We start from the raw sequence: 24806 nt of genomic DNA, 5'->3' as shown, positions 1-24806 counted from the left end.
TTTTGTACCGACACCGCCCCCCTTAATCAGGCCTCTAATTGGAAGTTCTCGCTGGGTGCTCTGCGTGCCTTCCAAAGCGCTGTCTAAATGCAGCGAATAATCATTGTCATCAGCGTTATCAAAATTTTGATAATGATTATAATTCTTTGAGCAGATTCATCGTCGCTCTGTTGGGAGAACGTTTTTCGCTGTAGGCCATCATTGACCCTCATGCTCCATGCAGAGTATCATCCCACCTGCGGGGGCCTTCTCGCAGTACTCATGAAGGGGACGTGGGCCCTCTTTGCCTCGCCGCTGTGTGTGTATTGATACACTTTTTGCACTTTTTGTATACGAGCCGTTCGACCATGTCAAAGGTTGAGCACCACTGCCGGACCTAACGAAGAGACAAGAGATTAAAGCCTTGTTGTTAGCGAGGCAAGAAGAGGATCGGTGACACATCACTGCTGAGACTGAGTCGAGGGTCAAAGTCCAGCGGCTCATGCTTTCATCCGTTTGTTTGTGATCACCTGCAGGTGATTTATCGCTCACTCTGTGTGGGTGCGTGTGTCTGTGTGTGTGTGTGTGTGTGTGTGTGTGTGTGTGTGTGTGTTTCTTTCGCAGGAATGCACCAACGACTGCTGCAACGCAAACAACTGCACGCTGAAGGAGGAGGCTCAGTGTGCCCACGGGGTCTGCTGCGAGAGCTGCAAAGTAAGACGGGACACACACACACACACACACACACACACACACACACACACACACACAGGTGCACACGCCGGCTATAGCACTCTTACAGCAGCAAAGGCGGGCGCTTTCACTGTCAATTTCGTTTTTAGATTTCCTTATGTACAGTGAAGGTCTCCTTTTGGCACGTCATCCCAGATAATCACCAGCCTCTCCCAAGCACCATTTCCTCGCTCGGTTTCCCTCTACCACGTGCTTTAAATAAAACACAAATAAATTCACACTTTGACTTTGGACGAGAGAGGTGAGGAAACGCTTTCTTTATTTTGTAGCCAAATGTTGTCATTTGCACATTATTTATTGAGTTAGCACATTCCAGGGTGAGAAATAGAGTGAGGAGAAAAAAACATTAAATATCAGCGGCCTTGGTAGAGATTTGCAGCGAAACCATGGATGTTTGACATTAACAAAGCGGGCATTTTCCACTGTGAAAAACAAATTACATAATAATGAGGCGATGAAAAGCAAAAGGTTGTGCTTGATGGCTGGTAAGACATAGAAGTAGCACATATAGAAAAACATCAAATAAACATCAAGGAAACATCATAGAGGTGGGCCTTTGTAGCTACGTGCAACCCTTCCTAGATATTCATTTATTCTTTTTCTTTTTTTTGTAAAACAAGGAAAGCGTTCCCAACAAAGCCCCCTAAAGGCGGAGCCACATGCTCGGTAGAATCGCCCGGCGCTGACGTCATTCCCTCTTCCCTCCAGTTGAAGCAGGCGGGGACCATGTGCCGCGGGCCGGCGGGGTCATGTGACCTGCCCGAGTACTGCACGGGGGCGTCGCCCTACTGCCCGGCCAATGTGTACCTGTTGGACGGCTCGTCCTGCCAGCAGCGCGCGGCCTACTGCTACAACGGCATGTGCCTCACGCACGAGCAGCAGTGCCTGCAGCTCTGGGGCTACGGTACGCTGCCACACACACACACACACGCGCACACACAAAAACACACGTGAACACATGCGCATGCGCATACACACACAGGCACACGTGCGTGCACACCAAACGCCCCAAAATATATGCAAGTGCATGGACACACGTGCACACACGCACATGCACACACAAATATGCACACGTGCACACACACACGCGCGCACATGCACTCACACGCACATACACGTTTACATATATTTATCTATAGGAATATGTATTACAACTGACCCGTGTGTTGTTGTGGTCGGTGTTCAGCAGTGGGGGGCCTAGGCCTTCACTGGTGTCCTACACAAACTAATCCACCTCTTTATGCCATCATTACGACTCAGCGGCTATAGAAACCATCAATATTACACAGAAATGCAGTATAACAGGGCGTTGCATAACAGATAGGTATCTCATGTAGCAAGAAAGAATGCTATTACTAAAGCAAGAAACCCAATTAGGACAATTCAACAAGTCTGTTTTCACTGTAGCCACAGCTGCCATACATACATCATCTCTGGCAGAAACGTCAATGTTAACCTAATTAAATGACAAAGACATTAAAACGTTTAAATGAAACGCATTACTCACCAAAACTACTGATTATTTGTACGCAAAGTCCATCCTCCTTTCTTTCCTCAAGAAGAGTTAGATTACACTGCTGTAAAGTTCTAACAATCAGTCCCTTTCTATCGCCATGGAGGCTAATGCTGAAAGTCGAGGCTGTCCAGTCGTGTTTCTGGAGTAAGTTTTAATTCACTAAAGGGAATCGCGTTATTATTTATTTATTATTCGCTTTATTTGAGTTTGCGCCGGTAGCTATCGATACTTTGCTGGCTCTGACTAGTACCTCTCTGACCATCCAATCAAAGGATCTGAAAATGCCGACGACACTGGACGCCTGCTAGATGGCCTCGGCGTTGCCAACTCGAAATCTGATTGGTTAAAGCAACAGAGTCATTGCCACTTACTTTAAGATACAGACGCCAGCACTATCGATTCTGAAGGCATCAAGGCAGATTTCTTTGACCCTGGCAACAGTGAGCGACATGTGTGGCTGAAATGTGATTGGATAAAAGCTCACATAAACATACACTAGTGGAAGCAGCGCAACCAAGAGAAAAGCTATGAAATGAAGAGAATAGACTATTGGAAATAATTTAATACATATTCATGGAAATAATTATACTAAAACATAAGTCAGTGATTCTGATAGTGTTTAGGCCAGCAGAGAAGGCCTTGCTGGCCCTGACAGCCCACCACTGGTGTTCAGAGAGGCGACAACACACGCCGCCTTTGCATAAACGGCTCGCCTCTGGAGCGTCTTCAGAATCCAATGCCGTCCAACCGCAGACGGGAGAAAAAGTGTTACTTTGAAAATATACCCCGTCTTACAGCGGCCGCAAAGCACCAAAGAGTTCCTCGCAGAGCACCAGAGGGGCTGGGGATTACAGGTTTTTAAAGTGCTGGAGTGATAGCCCGCCCTCCCGTGAGGGTTGGAGCCAATGATCTCGATTCGCTCATTAGTCGCCACCCAGAGATGGACCTAATGAGTCTAAGCTGCTGAGCGCAGGGCTCAGGTGGAGGGTTGGCAGAGCAGGACGAGTCCCGGGTTGAACTCCCGTCGCAGGCTGCAGTACCTAGCCCTGTCTGGCTCTGTGGAGTATAGAGATGTGCCTTTTTTGGGTTTCTGTACTAGTGTAACCCGTTACTTTAAATCAACCCTGCAGTCAATTCCAAGCTTGAAAATACAAACAAGAAAATGCAAAAAATAGCCCACATGTCCAAATTTCTTTTTTAAAAAACCAGTAGCTTATAAAAAGAGGTTTTTTTTCTGCCTCTAAGGCTAACTCTGCAAATAGCAAGCTGAATTGAGACCCACCCTTTTTTTCTATATAACATTAATTTGGGATCACAAGAAAGCAGTCATTCCAACGTGAAGCCCCCTGTCTGACGATGGTCTTTATATTCTGTTGACCTTGTACATCAATGGTTGTCCCCGACCACTCTTACAAGCCCTTCAGCCCAAAGGGAAAAGCACGAATGGAAAATACACACATATTCTCTGTCTTTTTCCCGTTCGCTGTAAAGACAGTTCGCTTTCTGCGTGCGTGGCGTTCATCCCGTTCGTCCTCCACCGTCCGTGCTGATCTTGCAATTGTTTATCTTCCACTTGCTGCGAAATCGTCCGCCCTTCAAAGCTCCCCGATAAAACCAGCCCTTAGCTTCTTGAATCCGTCCCCCTGTCCTCAACGTAGACACAGGTTATTCCTTCATCGTACGAGGACGGCTCTATCGCCGCACCCCCAGGGGATTAAGCAATACGTACTCCAGTGTATCTTAAATAGTAAATGGTAAATGTACTGCATTTAAATAGTGATTTAGTTTTTGCATTACATGGCGTCTGCCATGCAAGGCGACAGCCAGCTCGTCGGGAGCAGGTAGGGTAGAGGTGCCTTGCTCAGGGCAACCTTGCGGTTACCAGGCAACCCGCTCTACCTCCTGAGCTACATGCCGCCATTCTACCGTAGCGAGGAACCTATTCAGCGTTCACTCCTGACTCTGTACCCCGGGTTTGCAGGTGCGAGGCCGGCTCATGACGCCTGCTTCGAGGACGTCAACGCGGCCGGGAACGCCTTCGGGAACTGCGGGAAAGACGGAGTGGGGAACTACATGAAGTGTGCGAAGAGGTGAGTTGGAGTTGGGGGTTCTGCACATGAGCCTGAGTACACAGTGCGTGCAATCCTACCATTGAATACTACTATCAAAGACACACACACACACGCACGCACGCACGCACGCACGCACGCACGCACGCACGCAAGCACGCACACACACACACACACACACACACAAGATACGATCGTTCAAATGCATCACCTGTTTTTATCCGGAGAAGGCAAGTGGATTTTTATCATCTTTTATCAGAGTTATAGTCTCAAAGGACTCCATGAGGTAACTTTTTACCGCACACAACCCTACGCCCTGACCCTGAACCCCCCTGAAGAGCAAGGAAAACTCCCTGAACACAGAGGGGAGAAGGAACACAGTAGAAGGATCTCTCCGCAGGGGGAGATGGTCCGATAAAGCTGTACAAGCAAGCAAACCAATGTTCACACAATACGAGAGGTTGAGGAGAGTCCGACAGCTGGGATAGGCGAAACCTTTTGGGGGAACAGGGGATCTTTCAAACAACATCACTTCCTCCTATGAGCCAATGAGAAACAGGAATTGCTATAACGGCTGTTTGTTTAGTACCATCCCTTTTGAGGTTGACTTCATATTTTATTTGACACACACACACACACACACACACACGCACACACACACACACACACAAACTCACATTCTTAGGACTTGTGTTGCACAAGTAGATTTTTTTTTGTAGACGCTTTATGCCCCATTTTGATCAATTCATTGATTTGAATTGAGTGATGATATTAAAATGGCTGCTATCTTACTCTCAGCAAACTGACATGCCCCCACTGTGTTCATGGCAACCTACTGAGCGGTGAAAGGAGCAGTCTGGAAGCAGTACCATTACTGCAACACCAATTCTTCACAGAAAGGTCCATTTTAGTTCCCAGCTTATAGAGCTGCCAACAACCTTGTGTAAATCTCAATGCATTTCAGCCAAGAGGCAGAATGTGTGGCGATAGAGAGAGCCGAACAAAATAAGAGTTGAAGAAACTTTTGTTGTTTAGTTAACATGGCCTTGGAACAGTTGAACACGTATCTCTACAACCCATGCAGACTGGGTGGAAAATATCACATTTTAGATTCTTTTTTTTTTTTTTCTTATACCGTGCAATTTTGACTCTACCAAATAAAGGTATATGGAATATGGTTTGTTGTAAAAAAGATAAAGAAGGGATTGGACTCAGCTGTGCCAATGTCAAACATGTTGTGTGCTCCGTATATCCCGTTGGTCAACCACCCCTCCATAAAAAGAATAAAAGACTGAAAGGAAACTAAAAAACGAAAACATTCAAATATGGACCTTTCTCGGTTCAAATATAAACAACCCAAATGTTTAAGCCTTTACGCCCAGCTCTGTGGTGCCAGCACGGGCCAGGCAGGGTCGACGTTGGGCTGTGCCCAAACACCATGGCAACAAGAGAAAGCAAAACAAGCAGCTGACTTTGTACGAGCCAAACAAAAAGTTCACTGTGTCTGCGTTAGGAGCGCTGAATATTTTTTCTGAGAGTAAGAATTTGTAGAGAGTTATACGGAGAGTGGCTGTTGTCTTTATAATCTTCTAGAAAAAACGTACTCACAGAAATATAGAGGTAGTTTCAAGGTTGAGGCAATGTGAGGACAGTATTTACACCATATACCTACCGCACAAAGTTAGTGAACCCCAAGAAGTTGCCACAGCAAATGTTCATTTATTATTTAGAGGTAAAAAATGAGTTAAAAGAGACAAACTAAAGGACAAGAGGACGCGCCTAGCATTCCGTACAGGGTTTGTTCTGCAGGTGTGACCTCTGTGACACATGATCCCTATTCTGATCCATAATGAAATGGACGTACAAACACTAATTAACTAATTAATGCTTTCAGCGAGGCGGCGAAGTTGAAACTGCCGCATACTACTCAGTGTTTGGTTTCCTGTCTCTCACACACACACACACATACACACATACATCGTGCATGGACATAGTGAATGCATGCACACACTCACACACACACACACACACACACACATACATCGTGCATGGACATAGTGCACGCACACACAGTGGGTGGTTGACACATACACCATGCATGAACACTCACAGTGCACACACACATACAACTCGTGCATGGACATAGTGCACGCCCACACACACACAGACACACACACACACACACACACAAACACATATAGACATATACATGCACATACATAGTGCACACACATTCAAATTGCACACAAACACACACACACAAACAGAATAGCCTGCATACCCACACACACGCGCACACAGACACACACACACACACACGCGCACACAGACTGCACAGGCTCAGCTCACTTAGAGACAATTTCCATGGCTCAGTGCCACAGCTAATTAATAGAGCCAAATTAGCAGTTTAGCCATGCAAATGAGCCTCCAGATTAAGGCAGACGATAATGGCTTGCTACGTCTGCGTTCTTGTGCGTGTGCGCGTTTGTGTGAGTGCGGCACAAGGCGGGAGTGCACGTGCGACCGCACCTGAGGCGTGTTTGAGAGAGTCTCCCAGGAGTCATTAGCCGGATGTCTGCCCGGACGCGCTGGTGTGGGCGGTTGATTAGAGAATATGAAAATGTGCAATTTGCATGCATCTGTGGAGTGGCTGTTGTAGTTATTCTGAAGGTCCCCCTGCCCACTTCCTTCTCCTTTCTCATTTTGTTTACTTCCTAAACTATTTCACGAAGGCGATTGTGATTGTGTTAGGCTCCGTCTAAACTAAACTCAACTCGAAGCGGTGTGCTAAACTGACGAGGTCTACTGAAAGAGAAGTGTTTTAATGTCTTTTGCCATCGGTGGGCTCTGGGCCAATTAACGCGTGTTTGGAGGTAATCACCTGATCGGTTGTCATTGACGACGCACCCAAGGAGTAATCAAGCATGAAACAGTTAATGGTACATTTATTTTTTTTACATTTAAACGCTGATGCGCTGAACTGGTCATTAAGGGATATGCAGATATCGCATGTTTTTGCACATATTCACACAATTTGGCAATCATGCGAGGAATACGACAGGGTCGAAAAACAGAGATCCTCCTCATCAACCTTTATTTATGCACAGTTTCTCAACGACGCCATGTATCCAGGCTATACGGTATGACGAAAAATGATAACAATACAAATATATAAATAAATATCCATACGAATAAAGAAAGAGCGAACCAGAAAACATCAGCGAAATACCACGTGATAAAAAAGAAAATAAAATCCTCACCTAACAGAGTGCGATAACACAAGAAAACAAAGAGATCTCTCACTCAAAGAGGGACGACGTTCATACAGTACATTGCCATTTAGCAGACGCATTAATCCAAAGCGATTTACGACTGTTTGTACACACACTGAGGTCACCCACGCAACGCCACAGCCAGGTAGTCAGTCAGGGTCAGGTGCCTTGCTCAGGGACACCTCGACACAGCCGAGTTTTGAACCAGCAACCTTCCGGTTCCCACCCACCCTCTACCTCCCGAATCTAAGCCAACCCACGTTCGTCAGATTTCATTGATTGATTTTTTCTTCCCCCCGGTTCGCCCACGCCAGCGACGCCAAGTGCGGTAAGATCCAGTGTCACAGCGCGGCCAAGAAGCCCAAGGGCACCAACGCCGTGTCCATCGACACCACCATCCGCACGGACGGCCGCGAGGAGAAGTGCCGGGGCACCTACGTGTACAGCACCCAGGACGGCCAGGGCGACCTGCCCGACCCCGGCCTGGTCATGACCGGCACCAAGTGTGGGAAGGGCAAGGTGACACACCCAGAGATACACATATACAGTGGATAGAGGCACGCATACACAGACATGTAGGCACGCAGGCTCGCACACACTCACACACCTATATATATATATATATATATAAATATATATATATAGTAGATGCACACGCACTCATACATATAGAGGCACACACACACACGTATATTATGTAGAGACGCTTACGCACTCATACATAGACACGCATGCAAACGTGCATACAAACACACACTGTATAATACAGATATAAACACGCATATCCACACACAAACACAGACAAACGCATATATCGGACACGCACTCACAAACACACGCCCATGCATACGCTATACACACGCACACATGTATGCAAACATACATGCACACACATAGGCACACACATACATACACTCATACACAAACTCAAATGCACATGCATAAACCCACACAAACACACTCTTATACACACACACACACACACACACAATCTAATTCACACACACTTAGTATAGTGGTTTGTCATGCTCCATCACAAGGGTGCCTGCACTCACAACACCCCTCTTTAAAAATAAAGTCGTAAGGGGTGTGTGTTTGTGTGTGTGTGTGTGTGTGTGTGTGTGTGTAGTAGATTGTGTCCTGCGTCATGTGTTGCTGCTCGTGTCACCCCACAGGTGTGCAGGGACCGCAGATGCCAGAACGCTTCGTTTAGCGAGCTAGAGACGTGCATCGCACGCTGTCACGACCACGGGGTAGGGAACACACACAAACACACACAAACACACACACACACACAAACACACACACACACACACACACACACACACACACACACACTATCGGCCCTGCTGCCAGATACAGCTGGCTGCTTGTCATTCCCTCACTCTGTGTCCTTGAGCTGAGGAAGAGGGTCTTTCTCGCAATGCAACTTGTAAAAAGTTTTTTTCTCCTCGGTTAAATGAAGTATTTTTTAGAACAAAGGAGTGATGAACTGTTTATCAGTCTTTCCACCAGCCCCCCCGAGTGGCGGCAGGACTTGAGAAGCCCGGAGTTTATGGGCTCATAGCGGCACTCTCGGAAGGATAAGTGTTTAAGGGAGTTTAAACATCTGTTTCCGTGCAAGAGCAGACAGCGATCTGTCCAGATCCAGCCGTCCGAGGGCTGGTTTGAAGACGTTTTCATGCGTCATACTCGCTTGTCTCGGTCCTTATCCAGTCAATTTAATCTCGTTTCAAGAAGGAAAAATTGTGTGTTGGGTGCACGCTCTGTGAGGTACAGTCAGAAGTGTGGAACTAGGGGGATTGTCACTAAATTCACTTACATATATGTACCGTGTCTCTATGGCTTTACGCTGAAATAATCGTTGTATATGAACACTGTGTGGGTACTTTTTGTATCGTCATTCTTTAGTGTCTTTATACATTTGTTCTTTATTCCCGCCTTATCATTGGTGTATTTTTGGATGGTGAAAAACCTTGAGATTGTGTTTGTATAGATTAATTTGTAAGACCTCAATACAAACCCAATAAAGAGAATCAGGAGTTTTGACATGCCGATGGCTTATGCTTAGAAAAATATATATAATACACGTTTTTAACGGTTAATAAACTATGGCCATAAGAAAATCCTTATTTTGCCCGGAGGTGCGCAAAAAATTGTCTTGTCGAAAATAAGCCTTGAATGATTCTAATTTATGAGAGGAAAAATAAATCAACACAAACAACACACACACACACACACACACACACACACACACACACACACACACAGACACACACACACAGCCCTCCCCTCTCTCTCTCATTCGATTACAGACAGCCCAGCCTTGAACCACAACTTATTTTTATTGTTTGTGACCCTTAGCGCTCAATGCCCGCCCTGCTGTTCACTGTAATTTCACACCCCACATGTCTTTAAAGCCAGCCTTTAAGGTCAGCCTACCGACGGCACACACTCCCCCCTTCACTCCCACGGCTCCCCCCTCGCCCATCTCTGTTATATGACAGCTATCGACGTACCAGGGATGGGAGTAAGCGGACTGTGACGGGATAAACATTGGAGCGTTCCAGATGTATTAACTTTAGCGGTGTGACTGATCCGGTCGTCGTGTCTCCGACCCCGTAAACGAAGGTAAATACGTTCTGATGTTTACCGCTAGCGAGAAAAGGTTGACGTGAACTCAGCACGATCTTTTTGTCTCCCCTGCTGATTTTAGTTTTTTCTGCCATTGCGTTAACACGTTAGTGAGAACTTGAAAACGTTTTGGTCACGCAGGTTCACGTTCTGTCGCTCTCTGTGGATCGGTCGGCAATCGCGTCCGTTAAAAGCCTCCCGAAAAACGTGAAAGCGGTTGGAACAATCAGCTCTGAGGGGAGGGAGCAGCGGTTCATGCGTGGAGTAAAAAAAAATAAACAACGAAATTGGTACACAGAGAAATCAAAACCGTTTTATCTGAAATAGAACGAATAATGATGTTAAAAGATTAACAGGAGAATCTGCACACTGAAGGCATTTCTTGTAGGATAATATGTTTTCGCTTTACTTCCGAGCGGACCCGGCCAGAGGGAAGGGAGCCAGAGGGTCACTTAGTTCTTTAATTAGATCTGCAGGACTTTCCTGAACACCGTAAGGCCGTGCCCATGTGTGGAGATCCATCGTTGGCCGGCCAAGGCCTGACTGATATTCATTGCGAAACGCAAACCTGATTATCTTGGACGGTCTCACCAGGCTTGTGATAACCAATAAAACGTAAAACGGCCCCTTGGCAGATGGACGGATTGTGTGCGTTGTGTTTTGAATTCAGAGAGACTTCAGTGGAAGTGCAGAGTGAGATTAAGAGTGGAAGGAAATAGTTCCCTTGTTGGTTGGTTGAGCTGCACGAATATATCTTTTATATCAAGATAAGGGAAGCGTAGTTTTAGTGGGAGCTTATATATTTTTGGAATTCTGGCCAAAATCAATTTGGGGAGAATGGAATAAGCATAAAAACATTACTTTCTGGAAGTTCATTTAATTGGCTTCCTGTTGCCAAAGAACTCGCCTATTTTGTCACCCTTCTGTGGGAGGGAGCTATCGGGTCCGGACATCTGGAGATATTAATTACGTTTCCGCCCTGGATTTCACCTAAGATAAGGGAAACATTTGCAGCTTGTTTACCCATAGAGAGAAGTCATTAAGCTGTCACCGGCCAAACACCACGCGGAAATGAAATGACAAGCTTCAAACGCGCTCAAAACTGTGCTTCGCTTAAGGGTAGCGTGCGTTTTGTTACGTTCCGGTAACGCAAACCTGATTGTTAGAAATTGTCGCTTAGGTAGGTTGGTGGGGTTGGTCCCAGCTCATGCAGACATTTCGCATTTCGCAGGGGGTAAGCATTTTCACGGGGGGTGCCCCAGGGGGCGCTTGAAGGGGTTCTTAATCGCCGGCCTGTGTTCACACATGTCAAACGGTTGTGGATGGAAGTCTGTTGTCGCCGTGCGCGACGGCAACACGGCAACCGAGCGACCAAGCAACCATGCGTCGTGAAGGGCTGATTATGGTTCCGCGCAGACGCTTCGACGCAGTGGTGAACCCGTTTTGGTTCTGCGTCGGGTTTTCGTGAGCCGACCAATCACAGCCCTTGCTGCCCTCGACGCAATGATACAACATTTTGGGAGGCTCATGTCAGAGCCTTGCGGTGGACGCAAGGAGGGTCCGCAAGGGCGTATTGGGTCCGTAAACCCCTGTGCGTTGCGTCGACGGAGGCCGTGGTTGTAGCCTGGCTCCCAGGTGAGGTCTGCAGTAATGGTGTCGAGACGTACGACGCTCAGACCCTTTTGTTTGCATGCATGACAGCTCATAAAGGGTGTGAAGCCTTCAAAGGAGGGTTTGTCTTTTACCAGGTCAAAGCCTTGGTGGTTACCGTGGTTACGGAGAGGTAGGGCGGGGGGCTCTTGAGGTGTGAGCAAGGTAGAGGGTTTGTGTTGTCGTAGTCCTGTGAATAAACTGTTGAATGCATTGCGCAATATGTCCCATTTTTGTCCTTTGAAAGGGTATCATGCCATGTTTATGTTACAAGCATGATCTACATGTGCTATTTGCATGTGTGTGTGTGTGTGTGTGTGTGTGTGTGTGTGTGTGTGTGTGTGTCTCTCTGCAGGTGTGCAACAGCAATGGGAACTGCCACTGTAACCCTGGCTGGGCTCCGCCCTTCTGTGACAAGTCAGGACTGGGAGGCAGTGTGGACAGTGGGCCCGTGCAGTACTACAGTACGTCCACACACACACTCTCAAGCACACACACGCACACACACACATGCACTCTCACACATACACACATAACTCACTCACTCACTCACTCACTCCCTAAGTGTGTTTTGACTGGCGTAGCAGCGAACATCACAAACAGGAGATCTTTAGGTCTTTACAGGGTTTTTTTTTATAGTCAATTGAATGCATGGAATAGAATATATAGGGCTATTTGAACCCATGGTCACTCAAAGCGCCTCACAATTATTGCCTGACATTCACCCGATCACATCCAACTGCGTCAAGCTAGTTTTCTTTTGAACACATGTATATAAATCCAAGTGTGTTTTGTGTTGCTGTTATGCACACGGTTTATCTATACGTCTCCTCACACCTTCCACACCGATCCTTGGTGTTTTTACTTCAAGCGATCCTTTGAGTCCATTTCTTTGTCGAGTTGATCCTTATCGCCGTTACAATTGCCTAGCACAAGATGATCCAAAAAATATATTTGAAAAAAAGAAATAATAATATATGTAAGTAAAAAGTGACAAAAAAACGAACAAACTAAATACCTGCACAAATTGACATGTTTTTTTATGACATTCCATACTTTTTGTGTTATTTTTGACTTGCATATATTCTATTTTATATTTTATAAGAAAAATGTATGAAAACATTGCATTTTTACAAGTGTGCATATGTAAATATACCTGCTATGTGAATATACACAGGATCCCTACGCATATGGATCAAATATCCTCAGTCACCCTTAGCACCTCACAGCTGACCTCGGTCTGTCTGTCTTCGCCCCCCCCCCCCCCCCCCCCCCCCCCCCCCCCCCCCCCCCCCCCCCCCCCTGCCCGTCCGTCCGTCCCCACAGGTGAGGCGGGGCTGGTGGCCGGCCTGCTGTTTGCCTTCCTGGTTCTGCTGCCCGGGGTGCTCACCGCCTTCTACTGCCTCCGGATCAAGAGCTCCTACTACCACAAGTGGCTTACCCAGCGGGAGAAGAACAACAAGTAGGTCCCCCAGGGCAGCTGGGTGGTGTTAGACACAAGGTCTCGGCCAGGAGAAAGTCCCCTGGATACAGGGTTGTAGACGTTTTGATAGGAGTTTGGATTACTGGTCAAATATGTTAAATAAGATGAGGTGGGACGCTGGATCGATCATGTGGCATTTCATAAATTGTACTTAACATATTTTAAAACAGGAACCTCTTCGAATGAATGTTCACTGGTTTACTAGTGCTGCTGTAACCGACGTTAGGAGTGTTGATTGAAGCTCAACTGATCAACCCCCCCCCCCCCCCCCCACACACCTAGCCTCACTTCAAGGTACGTCAGGGTGCCCAGGCGTCGCCCCCCTCCAGGCCTGCCTTGGTGGGGGGTTGATGGGTGTAGGAGGAAGGGGGGCGGGGGGGCCACATACAATATTTAAAATATGTTTTGTACCTTCATATCCATCCACATCTATATAGGCATACGTGCGTGTGTGTGTGTGCATAAATGAAGTGCACACCGTTCGAAATGAAGTCTGGAGACAATAGAGGGTATAAATATACCAGAAAAATAAGGTTTAAATACGCTCTATAATTAGTCCATGCATGAACGCCCCTACCTTTTGTGATCCCGACTCCCTATCGTGTTGTGTGTGTGTGTGTGTGTGTGTGTGTGTGTGTGTGTGTGTGTGTGTGTGTGTGTGTGTGTGTGTGTGTGTGTGTGTGTGTGTGTGTGTGTGTACTAGCACCTTAATGCTGCAGTGCACACACATGAATCACCAGAGGTGTAATTCCCCTCTAGGTACGTGGTTGCTAATTGAGCCATACTGTGAGTGGTACATTTAGACTCAATGATGACATTCAAATGAAGCCTTGACTGATTTAGTAGCAGATGAGAACAATGAAATGTCATAACATTTCAGGTAACGCGGTTATTTGACATTTGCATTAGGAACCTGGCAATTTTAATTTAGTTTACAATTAGTAATGCCATAAAATGTGTCTGGTTGGCATTTATTTTTATTATTATTACCTCCCTGTAAATACTGCTAATTGACGCAAATACCCTCCAAAAATTATTTGTTTTATTCTTTTCATTTTATTTTCACCTGTATATTTAACAGGGACTACTCACAATAAATATATCAACCCCCACATAACTAGGAGCTCATTCAGGTCTTTAGCTCCTGGGAGATTTAAGAACCAGACCACATGACCATCATTATTGTTATTATTTATATTGCTTTACCCCTTTCTCACAGCTGGCCACAGCGAGACGTTAAGGTGCAGAGTTATAACACACACATCATAGCTTAGCCGGATTGCACCGGTCGCACATCAACGTCGAGCTGTGTGTGTGTGTGTGTGTGTGTGAACCATAGTGAGGAGAGGGAAGTCATTAGAGTTATCTTACAGAGTTGTTCAGCCATAGAAGGTTTTCAATATGATTAAGGCTTTAGTGAGCTGGGCTAGGAGGAGAAGTGGAGTAAAGGGGAGGAGAGGGCCAGGGAGGTAGGCAGGTCTGTCAGGTTAGGGAATAGGTAGCTAGGGAGGGAGGGTAGATAGGTAGTTAGGAAGGGAGGGTGATGGGGAAAGACAGAGGGAGGTTAGTGTGTTTAAGTCATGATGGAGGGAGGGTAGATGGGTAGTTAGACTTGTATGTGGCTGAGGAGGAAGGTTAGTATGTGGAAAAACACAACTTCCCAAGCAAGTTAAATATCAGTATTGCGGCTTTAAGGAATCGCTACCATGGAAACCATGGATATGCGAATGAAGGGGATAAGAGTAGATAGGAACAAGAAAAATAACGTATGCCTTCTTTGTCAGCACTCAGTAGATTCCCAGATAGGATGTTCCATTTCAGCATGAGCAGAAATCATCTGCAATTTGATGTTTCTCCGCTTTGAAATAAAAATAAAACCTTCATGTCAATGCATATGTGAACCTGCAAGCCGCTTAAAGCCCACTTTCTACGAGCAGGCATGCATGCGTGTGTGCGTGCGTGCGTGCGTGCGTGCCTGCGTGCCTGTGTGTGTGTTCCCCCCCCTCCCACCTGAACTCTCACTATGTCATGACGCTGTGGTAATGAGTTAGGGCCTCTGGCAGCCGTTTATAGCGCTCCCGTTTAGCCGCTTCTGCTAAATAGACCCTGGCCCCGTGCCACACCTGGCCTTCAGTGCACACACGGCCAGGACGGGGGGGGGCCCCCAACACCGGGCCAGGGGCCGGGGCCTGGGCTGATCCTCTGCTCCGGGGCAGCTCGCACGCGAAGGGGAAGACCTAGACGGAGCGGGGAACGCAGGAGGAAGAGGGGGGGCGGCTGATATGAATAAAAAGGGACTTTAACCGAACCTACAGAGCAGAGGACGATGCCTCCTCCTCCTCCTCTTCCTCCTCCTCCTCCTCCTCTTCCTCCTTCTCATCCCTCCTCCTCCTCTTCCTCCTCTTCCTCCTTCTCATCCCTCCTCCTCCTCTTCCTCCTCCTCCTCTTCCTCCCTCCTCCTCCTCTTCCTCCCTCCTCCTCTCCATCCCTCCTCCTCCTCCAACTCCTCCTCATCCCTCCTTATCCTCCTCCTCCAACTCCTCCTCCTCCACCTCTTCCTCCTCCTCCTCCTCCTCATCCCTCTTCATCCCTCCTTATCCTCCTCCTCAACCTCTTCCTCCTCCTCCTCATCCCTCCTCATCCCTCCTCCTCCGCCTGCTCCTCCTCCTCCTCCTCTTCCAGCTCTGTGCATTTCTTTTTTTCCACAGGGGTTTTGTTCCGCGGCCAATACTTAAGGTTCATGCACAGTTCAGCCCTGGGAGGGTGCGATTTATCCCCCTCTGTTCTTTGAAAAATTAAATATATATATTTATATGATATAATATATATCACATCTGTGTGGTGTGCTGTATGATTCCGTGGCCTGTAATTCACCCCCGGCCAGCCCATCTGAATAAATTTTCAACAGAAAAACAAAAGTAAACTCTGGCTTCCATGGCGACGGGTGCTGTCGAGTCGTCCTTCTTCGGGCGGCAGACGTTTTGTGATTGTCGTTTTCCGGGATTTGAACCCACCCCTAGCAAGTGTTCCTAACTGTCCCTGGGACCAGGAACGGGGGGAACGTCCTGCATTGGGTCTCCCAGTGCAACATGGAGAGGATGAGGCAGAGCGAAGGAACGATAAGGGAATCCATGCCTGACCAAATAGCCCCACTTTTGGGCCAGCAAGTCTGTTAGGACGATTAAAAGGCGTATTGTAGGATAAAGTCCATCAACCGGGGCTGTCTGGTCAGATGGTGCCTGGCCTGTACACTACCACCACACAATCCATCCCTCCCATCATGGAGAACGCTGCAGTATGGAGAAACTTGAAGGAATACCTCAGACCCATTACCAAATGAATGCAATTAGATATCCTTTTGATGATGCTTTTCACATATCGATCGCTTGGCTACCTCGCGACGGGCCATCTACCCCCCCCGGAATGATTGAATGTGTTTTCCTTCATCATGCACGCATCTCTTCCCCCTTCACTTCGCGCTGGATAAAAGACTGTGTACCCCCCCCCCCCCCCGCCTTTATCTCTCCGCCCTCCCCAGGCTATCAAATCAATGCTAGAGCACATTGATTGATGGACAATCCTGACAGCTTTCTTGCAGAGCCATATCTGCTGTGCGGAGCCTTGTCTGAGTGTGATAAAGGGACTAAAGGCTTTGTTTGGTTTGTTTTCTCGTTTATCTCTCTCTCTCTCTCTCTCTCTCTCTCTCTCTCTCTCTCTCTCTCTCTCTCTCTCTCTCTCTCTCTCTCTCTCTCTCTCTCTCTCTCTCTCTCTCTCTCTCTCTCTCTCTCTCTCTCTCTCTCTGTCTCACCCTGTCTGTCAGGCTCCAGGCGTCTGCTGAGAAAGAGAAGAATGGACACCTGAACCCTGCCTTTCACCTGAAGGTGGTCGGCCCCATCAACAGAGCGACCGGCCACAAGGAGGTGGGTGTGTGTCTGTCTGTTTGTGTGTGTGTGTGTCTGTTTTTGTCTTTTTGTGTCTGTTTTTGTTGGTGTGTCTCTGAGGGTGTGCCTCTGTGTGTTTTGTGTGTGTGTGTTTTTGTGTGTGTGTGTGTGTGTGTATGTTTGTGTGTGGGTGGGTGTGTCTCTGTTTGTGTGTGTGTGGGTGTCTGGGTGTGGGTGTGGGCTTGTGCGTATGGGTCTGAGGTTGAAGGTGTGGGTGTGTGTGTGTGTGTGTGTATGCGTGTCTGTGTGTGTGTGTGTGTGTGGTATGTACTCTCGGTGCTCCCTCTGGTTTCCTTTGGTTTTCTATTATAGAGTAAAGAAATAACGTGTTGTCGGTTTCGTTTTACCAGCAGGGAATACAAATATTCTGTTGTCAACCCTGACACCTTTTCTAAGTGTTATTGGAGGTATTTTCTTGTGTGATCTGTATATGCATAGCGATGAGAGACTCTAACATAAGCTGCTCCTCTCTGCTTTGGCTAAAAGGATTTACAATGGATATTGCCTCTATCTGCCTATATGTATTGGACATTGTCATTGGTTCAATCGTTTCATCAATTATCAATCAATTTACATCTAAGTAGGTCAGTAAATGCTTGATTAATCCCCAGAGGGTAAACGGTCTGTAATGGGCAGAGGCCAGGAGTCATGAAGTCTTTAATCTTCATCATAATCACAACCAATCATTCTAGTTAATCATCCCTCCTTTTAACCCCCTCCTCCTCCTCCTCCTCATCACCACCACCCTTCCCCCCCTCCCCCACCCCTCCTCTCCCCCCCCTCCTTCCTCACCACCACCCTTCCTCTCCCTCCTCCTTCGCCTCCCCCTTCCTCTCCCCCACCCCTCCTCTCCCCCCCTCCTTCCTCACCACCACCCTTCCTCTCCCTCCTCCTTCCCCTCCCCCTTCCTCTCCCCCACCCCTCCTCTCCCCCCCTCCTTCCTCACCACCACCCTCCCCCCCCCCCCCCCCCCAGCTGCTCCCCCACACCAGCAAGGAGCTGCTGCCCCTGCGGCCCACCCCCCCGGCGGCCCCCGTCAGCAGCAGCACTCCCCAGCCCGTCAACGTGGTGCGTCCCCTGAGGCCCTCCGCGTCCCCGGCGGGGGCCAGCAGGGGGCCCTGGCCGCCGCTGCCGGCGGGGGGAAAGCGTCCTGGGTCTGCCGGGGGCCCCACGGCTCCCCCCAAGTCCACAGCCAGCCCCCAGAGGCTCACCCCGCCCAGGAAACCCCTGCCTCTCAACCCCACCCGCACGCCGCTGGTAAAGGTCCTCCCCCCACCCTCATACACCTCACACAGTGTGAGAGGAGTCGCACACACTATACACCTCACACAGGGTGAGAGGAGTCGCACACACTATACACCTCACACGGTGTGAGAGGTGTAACACACACTATACACCTCACACAGTGTGAGAGGAGTCGCACACGCTATACACCTCACACAGGGTGAGAGGAGTCACACACTATACACCTCACACAGGGTGAGAGGAGTCACACACTATACACCTCACACAGTGTGAGAGGAGTCACACACTATACACCTCACACGGTGTGAGAGGAGTCGCACACACTATACACCTCACACGGTGTGAGAGGAGTCGCACACACTATACACCTCACACGGTGTGAGAGGTGTAACACACACTATACACCTCACAGTGTGAGAGGAATCACACACTATACACCTCACACAGGGTGAGAGGAGTCGCACACACTATACACCTCACACGGTGTGAGAGGAGTCGCACACACTATACACCTCACACGGTGTGAGAGGTGTAATACACACTATACACCTCACACGGTGTGAGAGGAGTCGCACAAACTATACACCTCACACGGTGTGAGAGGTGTAACACACACTATACACCTCACAGTGTGAGAGGAGTCACACACTATACACCTCACACAGTGTGAGAGGAGTCGCACACACTATACACCTCACACGGTGTGAGAGGAGTCGCACACACTATACACCTCACACGGTGTGAGAGGAGTCGCACACACTATACACCTCACACGGTGTGAGAGGAGTCGCACACACTATACACCTCACACGGTGTGAGAGGAGTCGCACACACTATACACCTCACACAGGGTGAGAGGAGTCACACACTATACACCTCACACAGTGTGAGAGGAGTCACACACACTATACACCTCACACGGTGTGAGAGGTGTAACACACACTATACACCTCACACAGTGTGAGAGGAGTCGCACACACTATACACCTCACACAGTGTGAGAGGAGTCGCACACACTATACACCTCACACAGGGTGAGAGGAGTCGCACACACTATACACCTCACACAGGGTGAGAGGAGTCGCACACACTATACACCTCACACGGTGTGAGAGGAGTCACACACACTATACACCTCACACGGTGTGAGAGGAGTCGCACACACTATACACCTCACACAGGGTGGGAGGAGTCACACACACTAAACACCTCACACAGTGTGGGAGGTGTAACACACACTATGCACTACACACTATACACTACAGAAAGTGTTAGAGGAGTCACGCTAAAAACTTGTTTATTATAACTGTTGGATACATTTGGGATAACGTCAGCGAACAACTCTACAAAATATGTTGCATCATCCCACACTTTTTTTATTGACAGATTTTTATAAATCCTTTTTTAATGAACATATTTGATTGCGGCGATGTGAAAAATCAGTCCTTTAAAAGATCTGTATTCCATGAACACTTTCGAGGTATCAGGCAACATCTCAGGCAGGAAGTCAACATATCTGCTCTTCTTCTCTGGTTTTGGCTATATTGTGTCATCTGCTCTTCTTCTCTGTTTTTTGTAAGATTGTGTCATCTGCTCTTCTTCTCTGGTTTTGTAAGATTGTGTTGTCTGCTCTTCTTCTCTGGTTTTGGTTAGATTGTGTCGTCTGCTCTTCTTCTCTGGTTTTGGTTCGATTGTGTCGTCTGCTCTTCTCTGGTTTTGGTTAGATTGTGTCATCTGCTCTTCTTCTCTGGTTTTGGTTAGATTGTGTTGTCTGCTCTTCTTCTCTGGTTTTGGTTAGATTGTGTCGGAGCCGCAGTCCAGACGCTCGCTCCTCCCCCCCCAGAGGCCCCTCCCCCTCAGCCCGGCCAGAGCGCCGGTGGCCTACATGAGTCCGGCCCGGTCCGGCCCTCCAACGAGGCCCCCCACCGGCCTGCTGGTCATGATGCCCGCCTCTGCCGCCGCCGCCGCCGGGCCCACGCCGGCTGCCGTCAAGGTGACGGCCGTGCCCCCCCTCAAAGTACTCAGGTACTACACACACACACACACACACACACACACACACACACACACACACACACACACACACACACACACACACACACACACACACACACACACACACACACACATAAACATATGCAGACACATACACACACACACACACGCATAAACATATGCAGACACATACACATACGCACACACACACACACTCACAAACACATAAACATACACGTACACACACTCACACATAGAGACGAACAGGTGCATGAACAACAATCATAAACACACACACACAGAAAGACACAAAAGGGTACACACAAATCAAAAAACACACTCACACAGAAGGACATAAACAAACACACACCCAGTCAAACACAAGACACCCACAAACAGGGGCATGACCAAACGTACACACATGATCCACACACACATGCACGTCTTTGCAAGCAACCGTAAAGTGGTTTGAAATTGGGATTCTATCTTTGCCTGTACGCCTCCATAAATGTTGCTCTATTAGGGCATGCATTATGCAGGAAACACAGTAGGACGAATCCATCCTAATTCAAAATCCATCCATTGCAGTGTGTCCACTGCATTAAAAGGACTGAGTGACAAACACGCTTAAAAAGTTGTTTAACTCATTGCACAACAGCTCCAGGTCTGTGGGAACGTTTTGGAATGAGTTCTGTTTGACGAGTCTGGGGTTAAAGGTGCAACATTTCAGTCGTAGTTCCTTGAACGCTCCAGTCCATTAAATCGATGTTAGAGGAAGAAAAAAGGGCTTTGATCATCAAACCACAACTTTCTTTTGTGGTGGAGAATGTTAGGTACGCCAAAAGATTGCAAGTATCGGAATTCGAAAGGGTTCAACAAAAAATCCCCAAATCTTCAAATGCAATCTTTCCTTCTGCTCCACCGAATCCAAATTCATCTAAAACTACGATCGCGGTATACTCCAAGTTGTTCTACTAGGAAAAAAAGATGGCTGGTGTTATGTAGGCGGAGTTAAATGGGGATAAAATTTATAATAATTCCCTTTCCGATACTTTGAAGAGCCAAATCTTGATCCGAAAGTATCCTAGGCTGAACGTTTCTAAAGTAGTGTAACAATGTCTTGTGAGTCCATTGATTATTTCTCCAAAAGAGGTTAAGTGAGAGCCTGACACTGAGAGGTTGCCTATGTTAACCCCCCCCATCCCTCCTATCTCTGCACGAAGCCGGCACGATGAAGCGATATTTAGGGCTCAAGTCTGTTGAAGCCTTGCCCGAGAGCGGCGCTGTTGGCCTGTAAGCCTGGAGATGTAGTAGCCAGGGGCAGATATCAGACTTTGTTCTCCCGACAATCGATTTCTGTGTGAGGGGCTCACAGAGCAGCGAGCCCGGCCTGGACCTCCTTCACGGGCAGACGTCTGCCTATTGTGCTGCCACATTGTGATCTGCACTCTCACCCATTTCTTAAGGGCTCATTGTTGTCGGGAGGACGAACCCAAAGGGGGCCTGCAAATAAATAAGTAAATAAAAGTGGCAGGAAACATCCCGTTTCCCTGTGTGGTCGGGGTGTTAAAGTGGCTGGTGTTGAAGCGTGACCCACCATGTGTGAAGAGTGGACGATCAATAGTTTTGCTATTGGCTTCGCTCGCCGCAAACATTCACCGGATCAATACATTTAAGCTACATTTTGAGCTGCACGGAGGTTCAGCTCAAATGCTTCGAATTTTTTCGACTGGGAAATGGTCGCCGTTACAAAGTTTCACTCGGAATCAAGTGTTGTGTACTATGGTCTGTGTCTGGTCCCTGACTTTGCTCTTCTTGTGTGTGTCTCCTAACCCCCCCCCCCCCCCCTTTACTTTACATAGACCCGTGCCGGGAGCCAAACCAAACTCAGCCTCATCTCCCTTTCGAAAATGACCTTGTTTGCCGAAGCACAGCAACACCACCACCTCCTCCTCCTCCTCCTGCTGAGAAGGCAGCGAACGCACGGCCTATTTGCACTAACAGAGAGTACAGACACCTCTTGGAGAGGGCGGGGGGGTTCTAAGGCCAGCGAATTGGAGGAGGGGAGGGGGGGGCAAGGACAATGTGAAGGTCAATGCAGAGATTCGGTTTAGCCTGACTTGAGACAACAACGATAAAATCTACTTGACCTTGACCCTGTGGCTCCCATGACACACACACCCTTCCCCCCCCCCGCACTGATGTTCCCATGGTGACGCGGTTTTGCACGGAGGACTTGCAGACTGAGAAGAATCTAATATTATCACCAGAGGGGGGGACGATCGTCTCCTCAACTTTTTCGCAGTTTTTTAATTATTATTATTATTTTACTATCATTTGTTGTCAATCTGTTTACGCTATCTTAAAAAAAAAAAAAAAACGTAAGAAAACGGAGAAAGAAAAAAAGCAACGCTGGCCTTGTTGTGGTTATTGTCATCTGTTTACAGATATTGTTTTTTGTTGTCGTCATTTATGTCATGTGCCAAAGAAGTCTCTTATACCTCGGGGGGCGTGTCCTGAATGCTCTTAAAGTGTTCAGCCGTATAAACACACGCACACACACTCACACACACACACACACACACACACACACACACACCACAACACACCACACACATTCAAACACATATATATATAAAAGGATATATGTATACAATCAGATGAATACAGTTTCTGGCTGTTATTTCTGTGCAGATCCAACTCCTTCACCCTACAGGCGCGGTGCCCACCCCCATCTGGCTGGTTATGTTGGTTTGAATGTCTTTGCTGCGTTGATGACTTTTGAATTGTTGCATAAAACCTTTTTGTACAAAATGGCTGCTTGGTTTCTTCCTCGTCTTGCTCCATTCATGCCTACATGTTACAGGAAATGTACACGTGTGGCAGGATGTGTGTTTTTTTGTGTTTTTTTTTTTTTTACATGGCCATAGCTGAAGGGGTTTTCAGACTGAGCATGAATAATGTGTGTTAAAGTGACATGAGTGTGATTTAGGAGCTATCATTTGAACAGGAAAAAAGGAATAGCATCACCATCTGTCAGCTATTAGTGAGTGAAATGCTCTGTGAAATATCTGTTCTGGATGACTGCGGGGCCAACCTTGTGTGAGACTGTTTCAATTTTAAGCGGCGCCAAGCTAATTTCTGACCATCAGGGCATCTCGTCTCTGATTGGTTCGGGGAATACATCTTGCCTGAAAATCTCTCTTTCTGTGCTCTGTCTTTCAAACTCTCCGATCTTACCTACAGCAGCTTTCCGCTCCTTGTGAGGTCCCTTTGAAGATTGTAAAAAAAAAAAGAACATTTATCTACTGGTCAATGATAGTATTTCCCCTGGAAATACGGATCTGCTATGGAATCCTAAGCTTTGGCTCGTTGTCAACAGAGCCATGACAGACATGTTTTTTTTCCATTTCCCTGATATCATTTCCTTGGCACTGCAGTGTTAGAACCTTAAATGGAGTTGGGATTATTGAAGTTACGTTTCCTTTGGCCCTGAGCTGGCCGGCAGGTTCGTTACAGCAATTCACCGTTGCTCGGAAGAATTCTCCTGTGGTGACACTTTTGTTTGTCTTCATCACAGCTTGAGCGTTCTCCTTGTTTCTCCTTCAGGCGAGGAGCGAGTCCTAGGTTGGAAGTTATTGCTGCAACAGAGAACCTTGAGCCTTTATGTGTTTTATTGGAAATAATAATTGTACATACTCATGCTCACAGTGTATACAAACATGGTTTGTATACAAACATGGTTTGTATACACTTTCTGTTTGGCCTGTCTTACTCATTTCTGCTTAAAGCTAGGTAACTTGGAGAAGCCCCCCAGAGAACGCTTTGATTTTTAAAGTATCCAACTGGCAAAAAATCCCACCCCTTCCTTCAGGCCTCCTTCCAAAGACGTTCCTCAAAACACCTGATGCTGGCTCGCTGGATGTAGGCATAGGCTTTGTGGAAGACTCGGGTAATTCGCATGAGTGCACGGAGGTAGGGAGGTAGACAGACAGGTTGGCTATCCAATCATGTTATTCTGGCTTCTGAAATGTTGGGTAGGTTTTAATACAGGCCTGCGAATGCCACAGATACTAGACTTTTTTCATCTTTTTTGTCAAGCGTTTGATATATTGACTGCTGTCAGGATGTAACGAGAATTTTTACAAATATGACAAAAAATGCGTCTCAAATAAATGGCCTTCCCTTCCCTTTAAAGAAGCACCACACATTCTAATCAAACCACCGAACAGCACCATTGCTGGTTATTGCAGTCGACAGCTATTCCGT

At 47.5% G+C, this 24806-nt stretch overlaps 1 protein-coding gene across 1 annotated transcript in view; it reads left to right on the top strand.

The window, feature by feature from the left end:
* Positions 1 to 23302, top strand: part of adam19a (ADAM metallopeptidase domain 19a) — a 110951-nt gene extending 87649 nt beyond the window's left edge. The window contains exons 13-23 of the mRNA XM_079757612.1: positions 604 to 693; positions 1441 to 1636; positions 4230 to 4338; positions 7904 to 8108; positions 8765 to 8842; positions 12229 to 12337; positions 13200 to 13335; positions 17177 to 17276; positions 18273 to 18554; positions 20341 to 20567; positions 22400 to 23302. Of these exons, the coding sequence (XP_079613738.1) occupies positions 604 to 693; positions 1441 to 1636; positions 4230 to 4338; positions 7904 to 8108; positions 8765 to 8842; positions 12229 to 12337; positions 13200 to 13335; positions 17177 to 17276; positions 18273 to 18554; positions 20341 to 20567; positions 22400 to 22451 (1584 nt within the window). The 3' untranslated portion in view covers positions 22452 to 23302. The remainder of the gene's footprint in view (positions 1 to 603; positions 694 to 1440; positions 1637 to 4229; positions 4339 to 7903; positions 8109 to 8764; positions 8843 to 12228; positions 12338 to 13199; positions 13336 to 17176; positions 17277 to 18272; positions 18555 to 20340; positions 20568 to 22399) is intronic.
* Positions 23303 to 24806: the final 1504 nt, after the last annotated feature.

The sequence above is a fragment of the Pollachius pollachius genome, assembly GCF_949987615.1.
Source record: "Pollachius pollachius genome assembly, chromosome: 20".
Lineage (NCBI taxonomy): Eukaryota > Metazoa > Chordata > Actinopteri > Gadiformes > Gadidae > Pollachius > Pollachius pollachius.
This window is presented reverse-complemented; position numbering and strand designations above follow the sequence as displayed.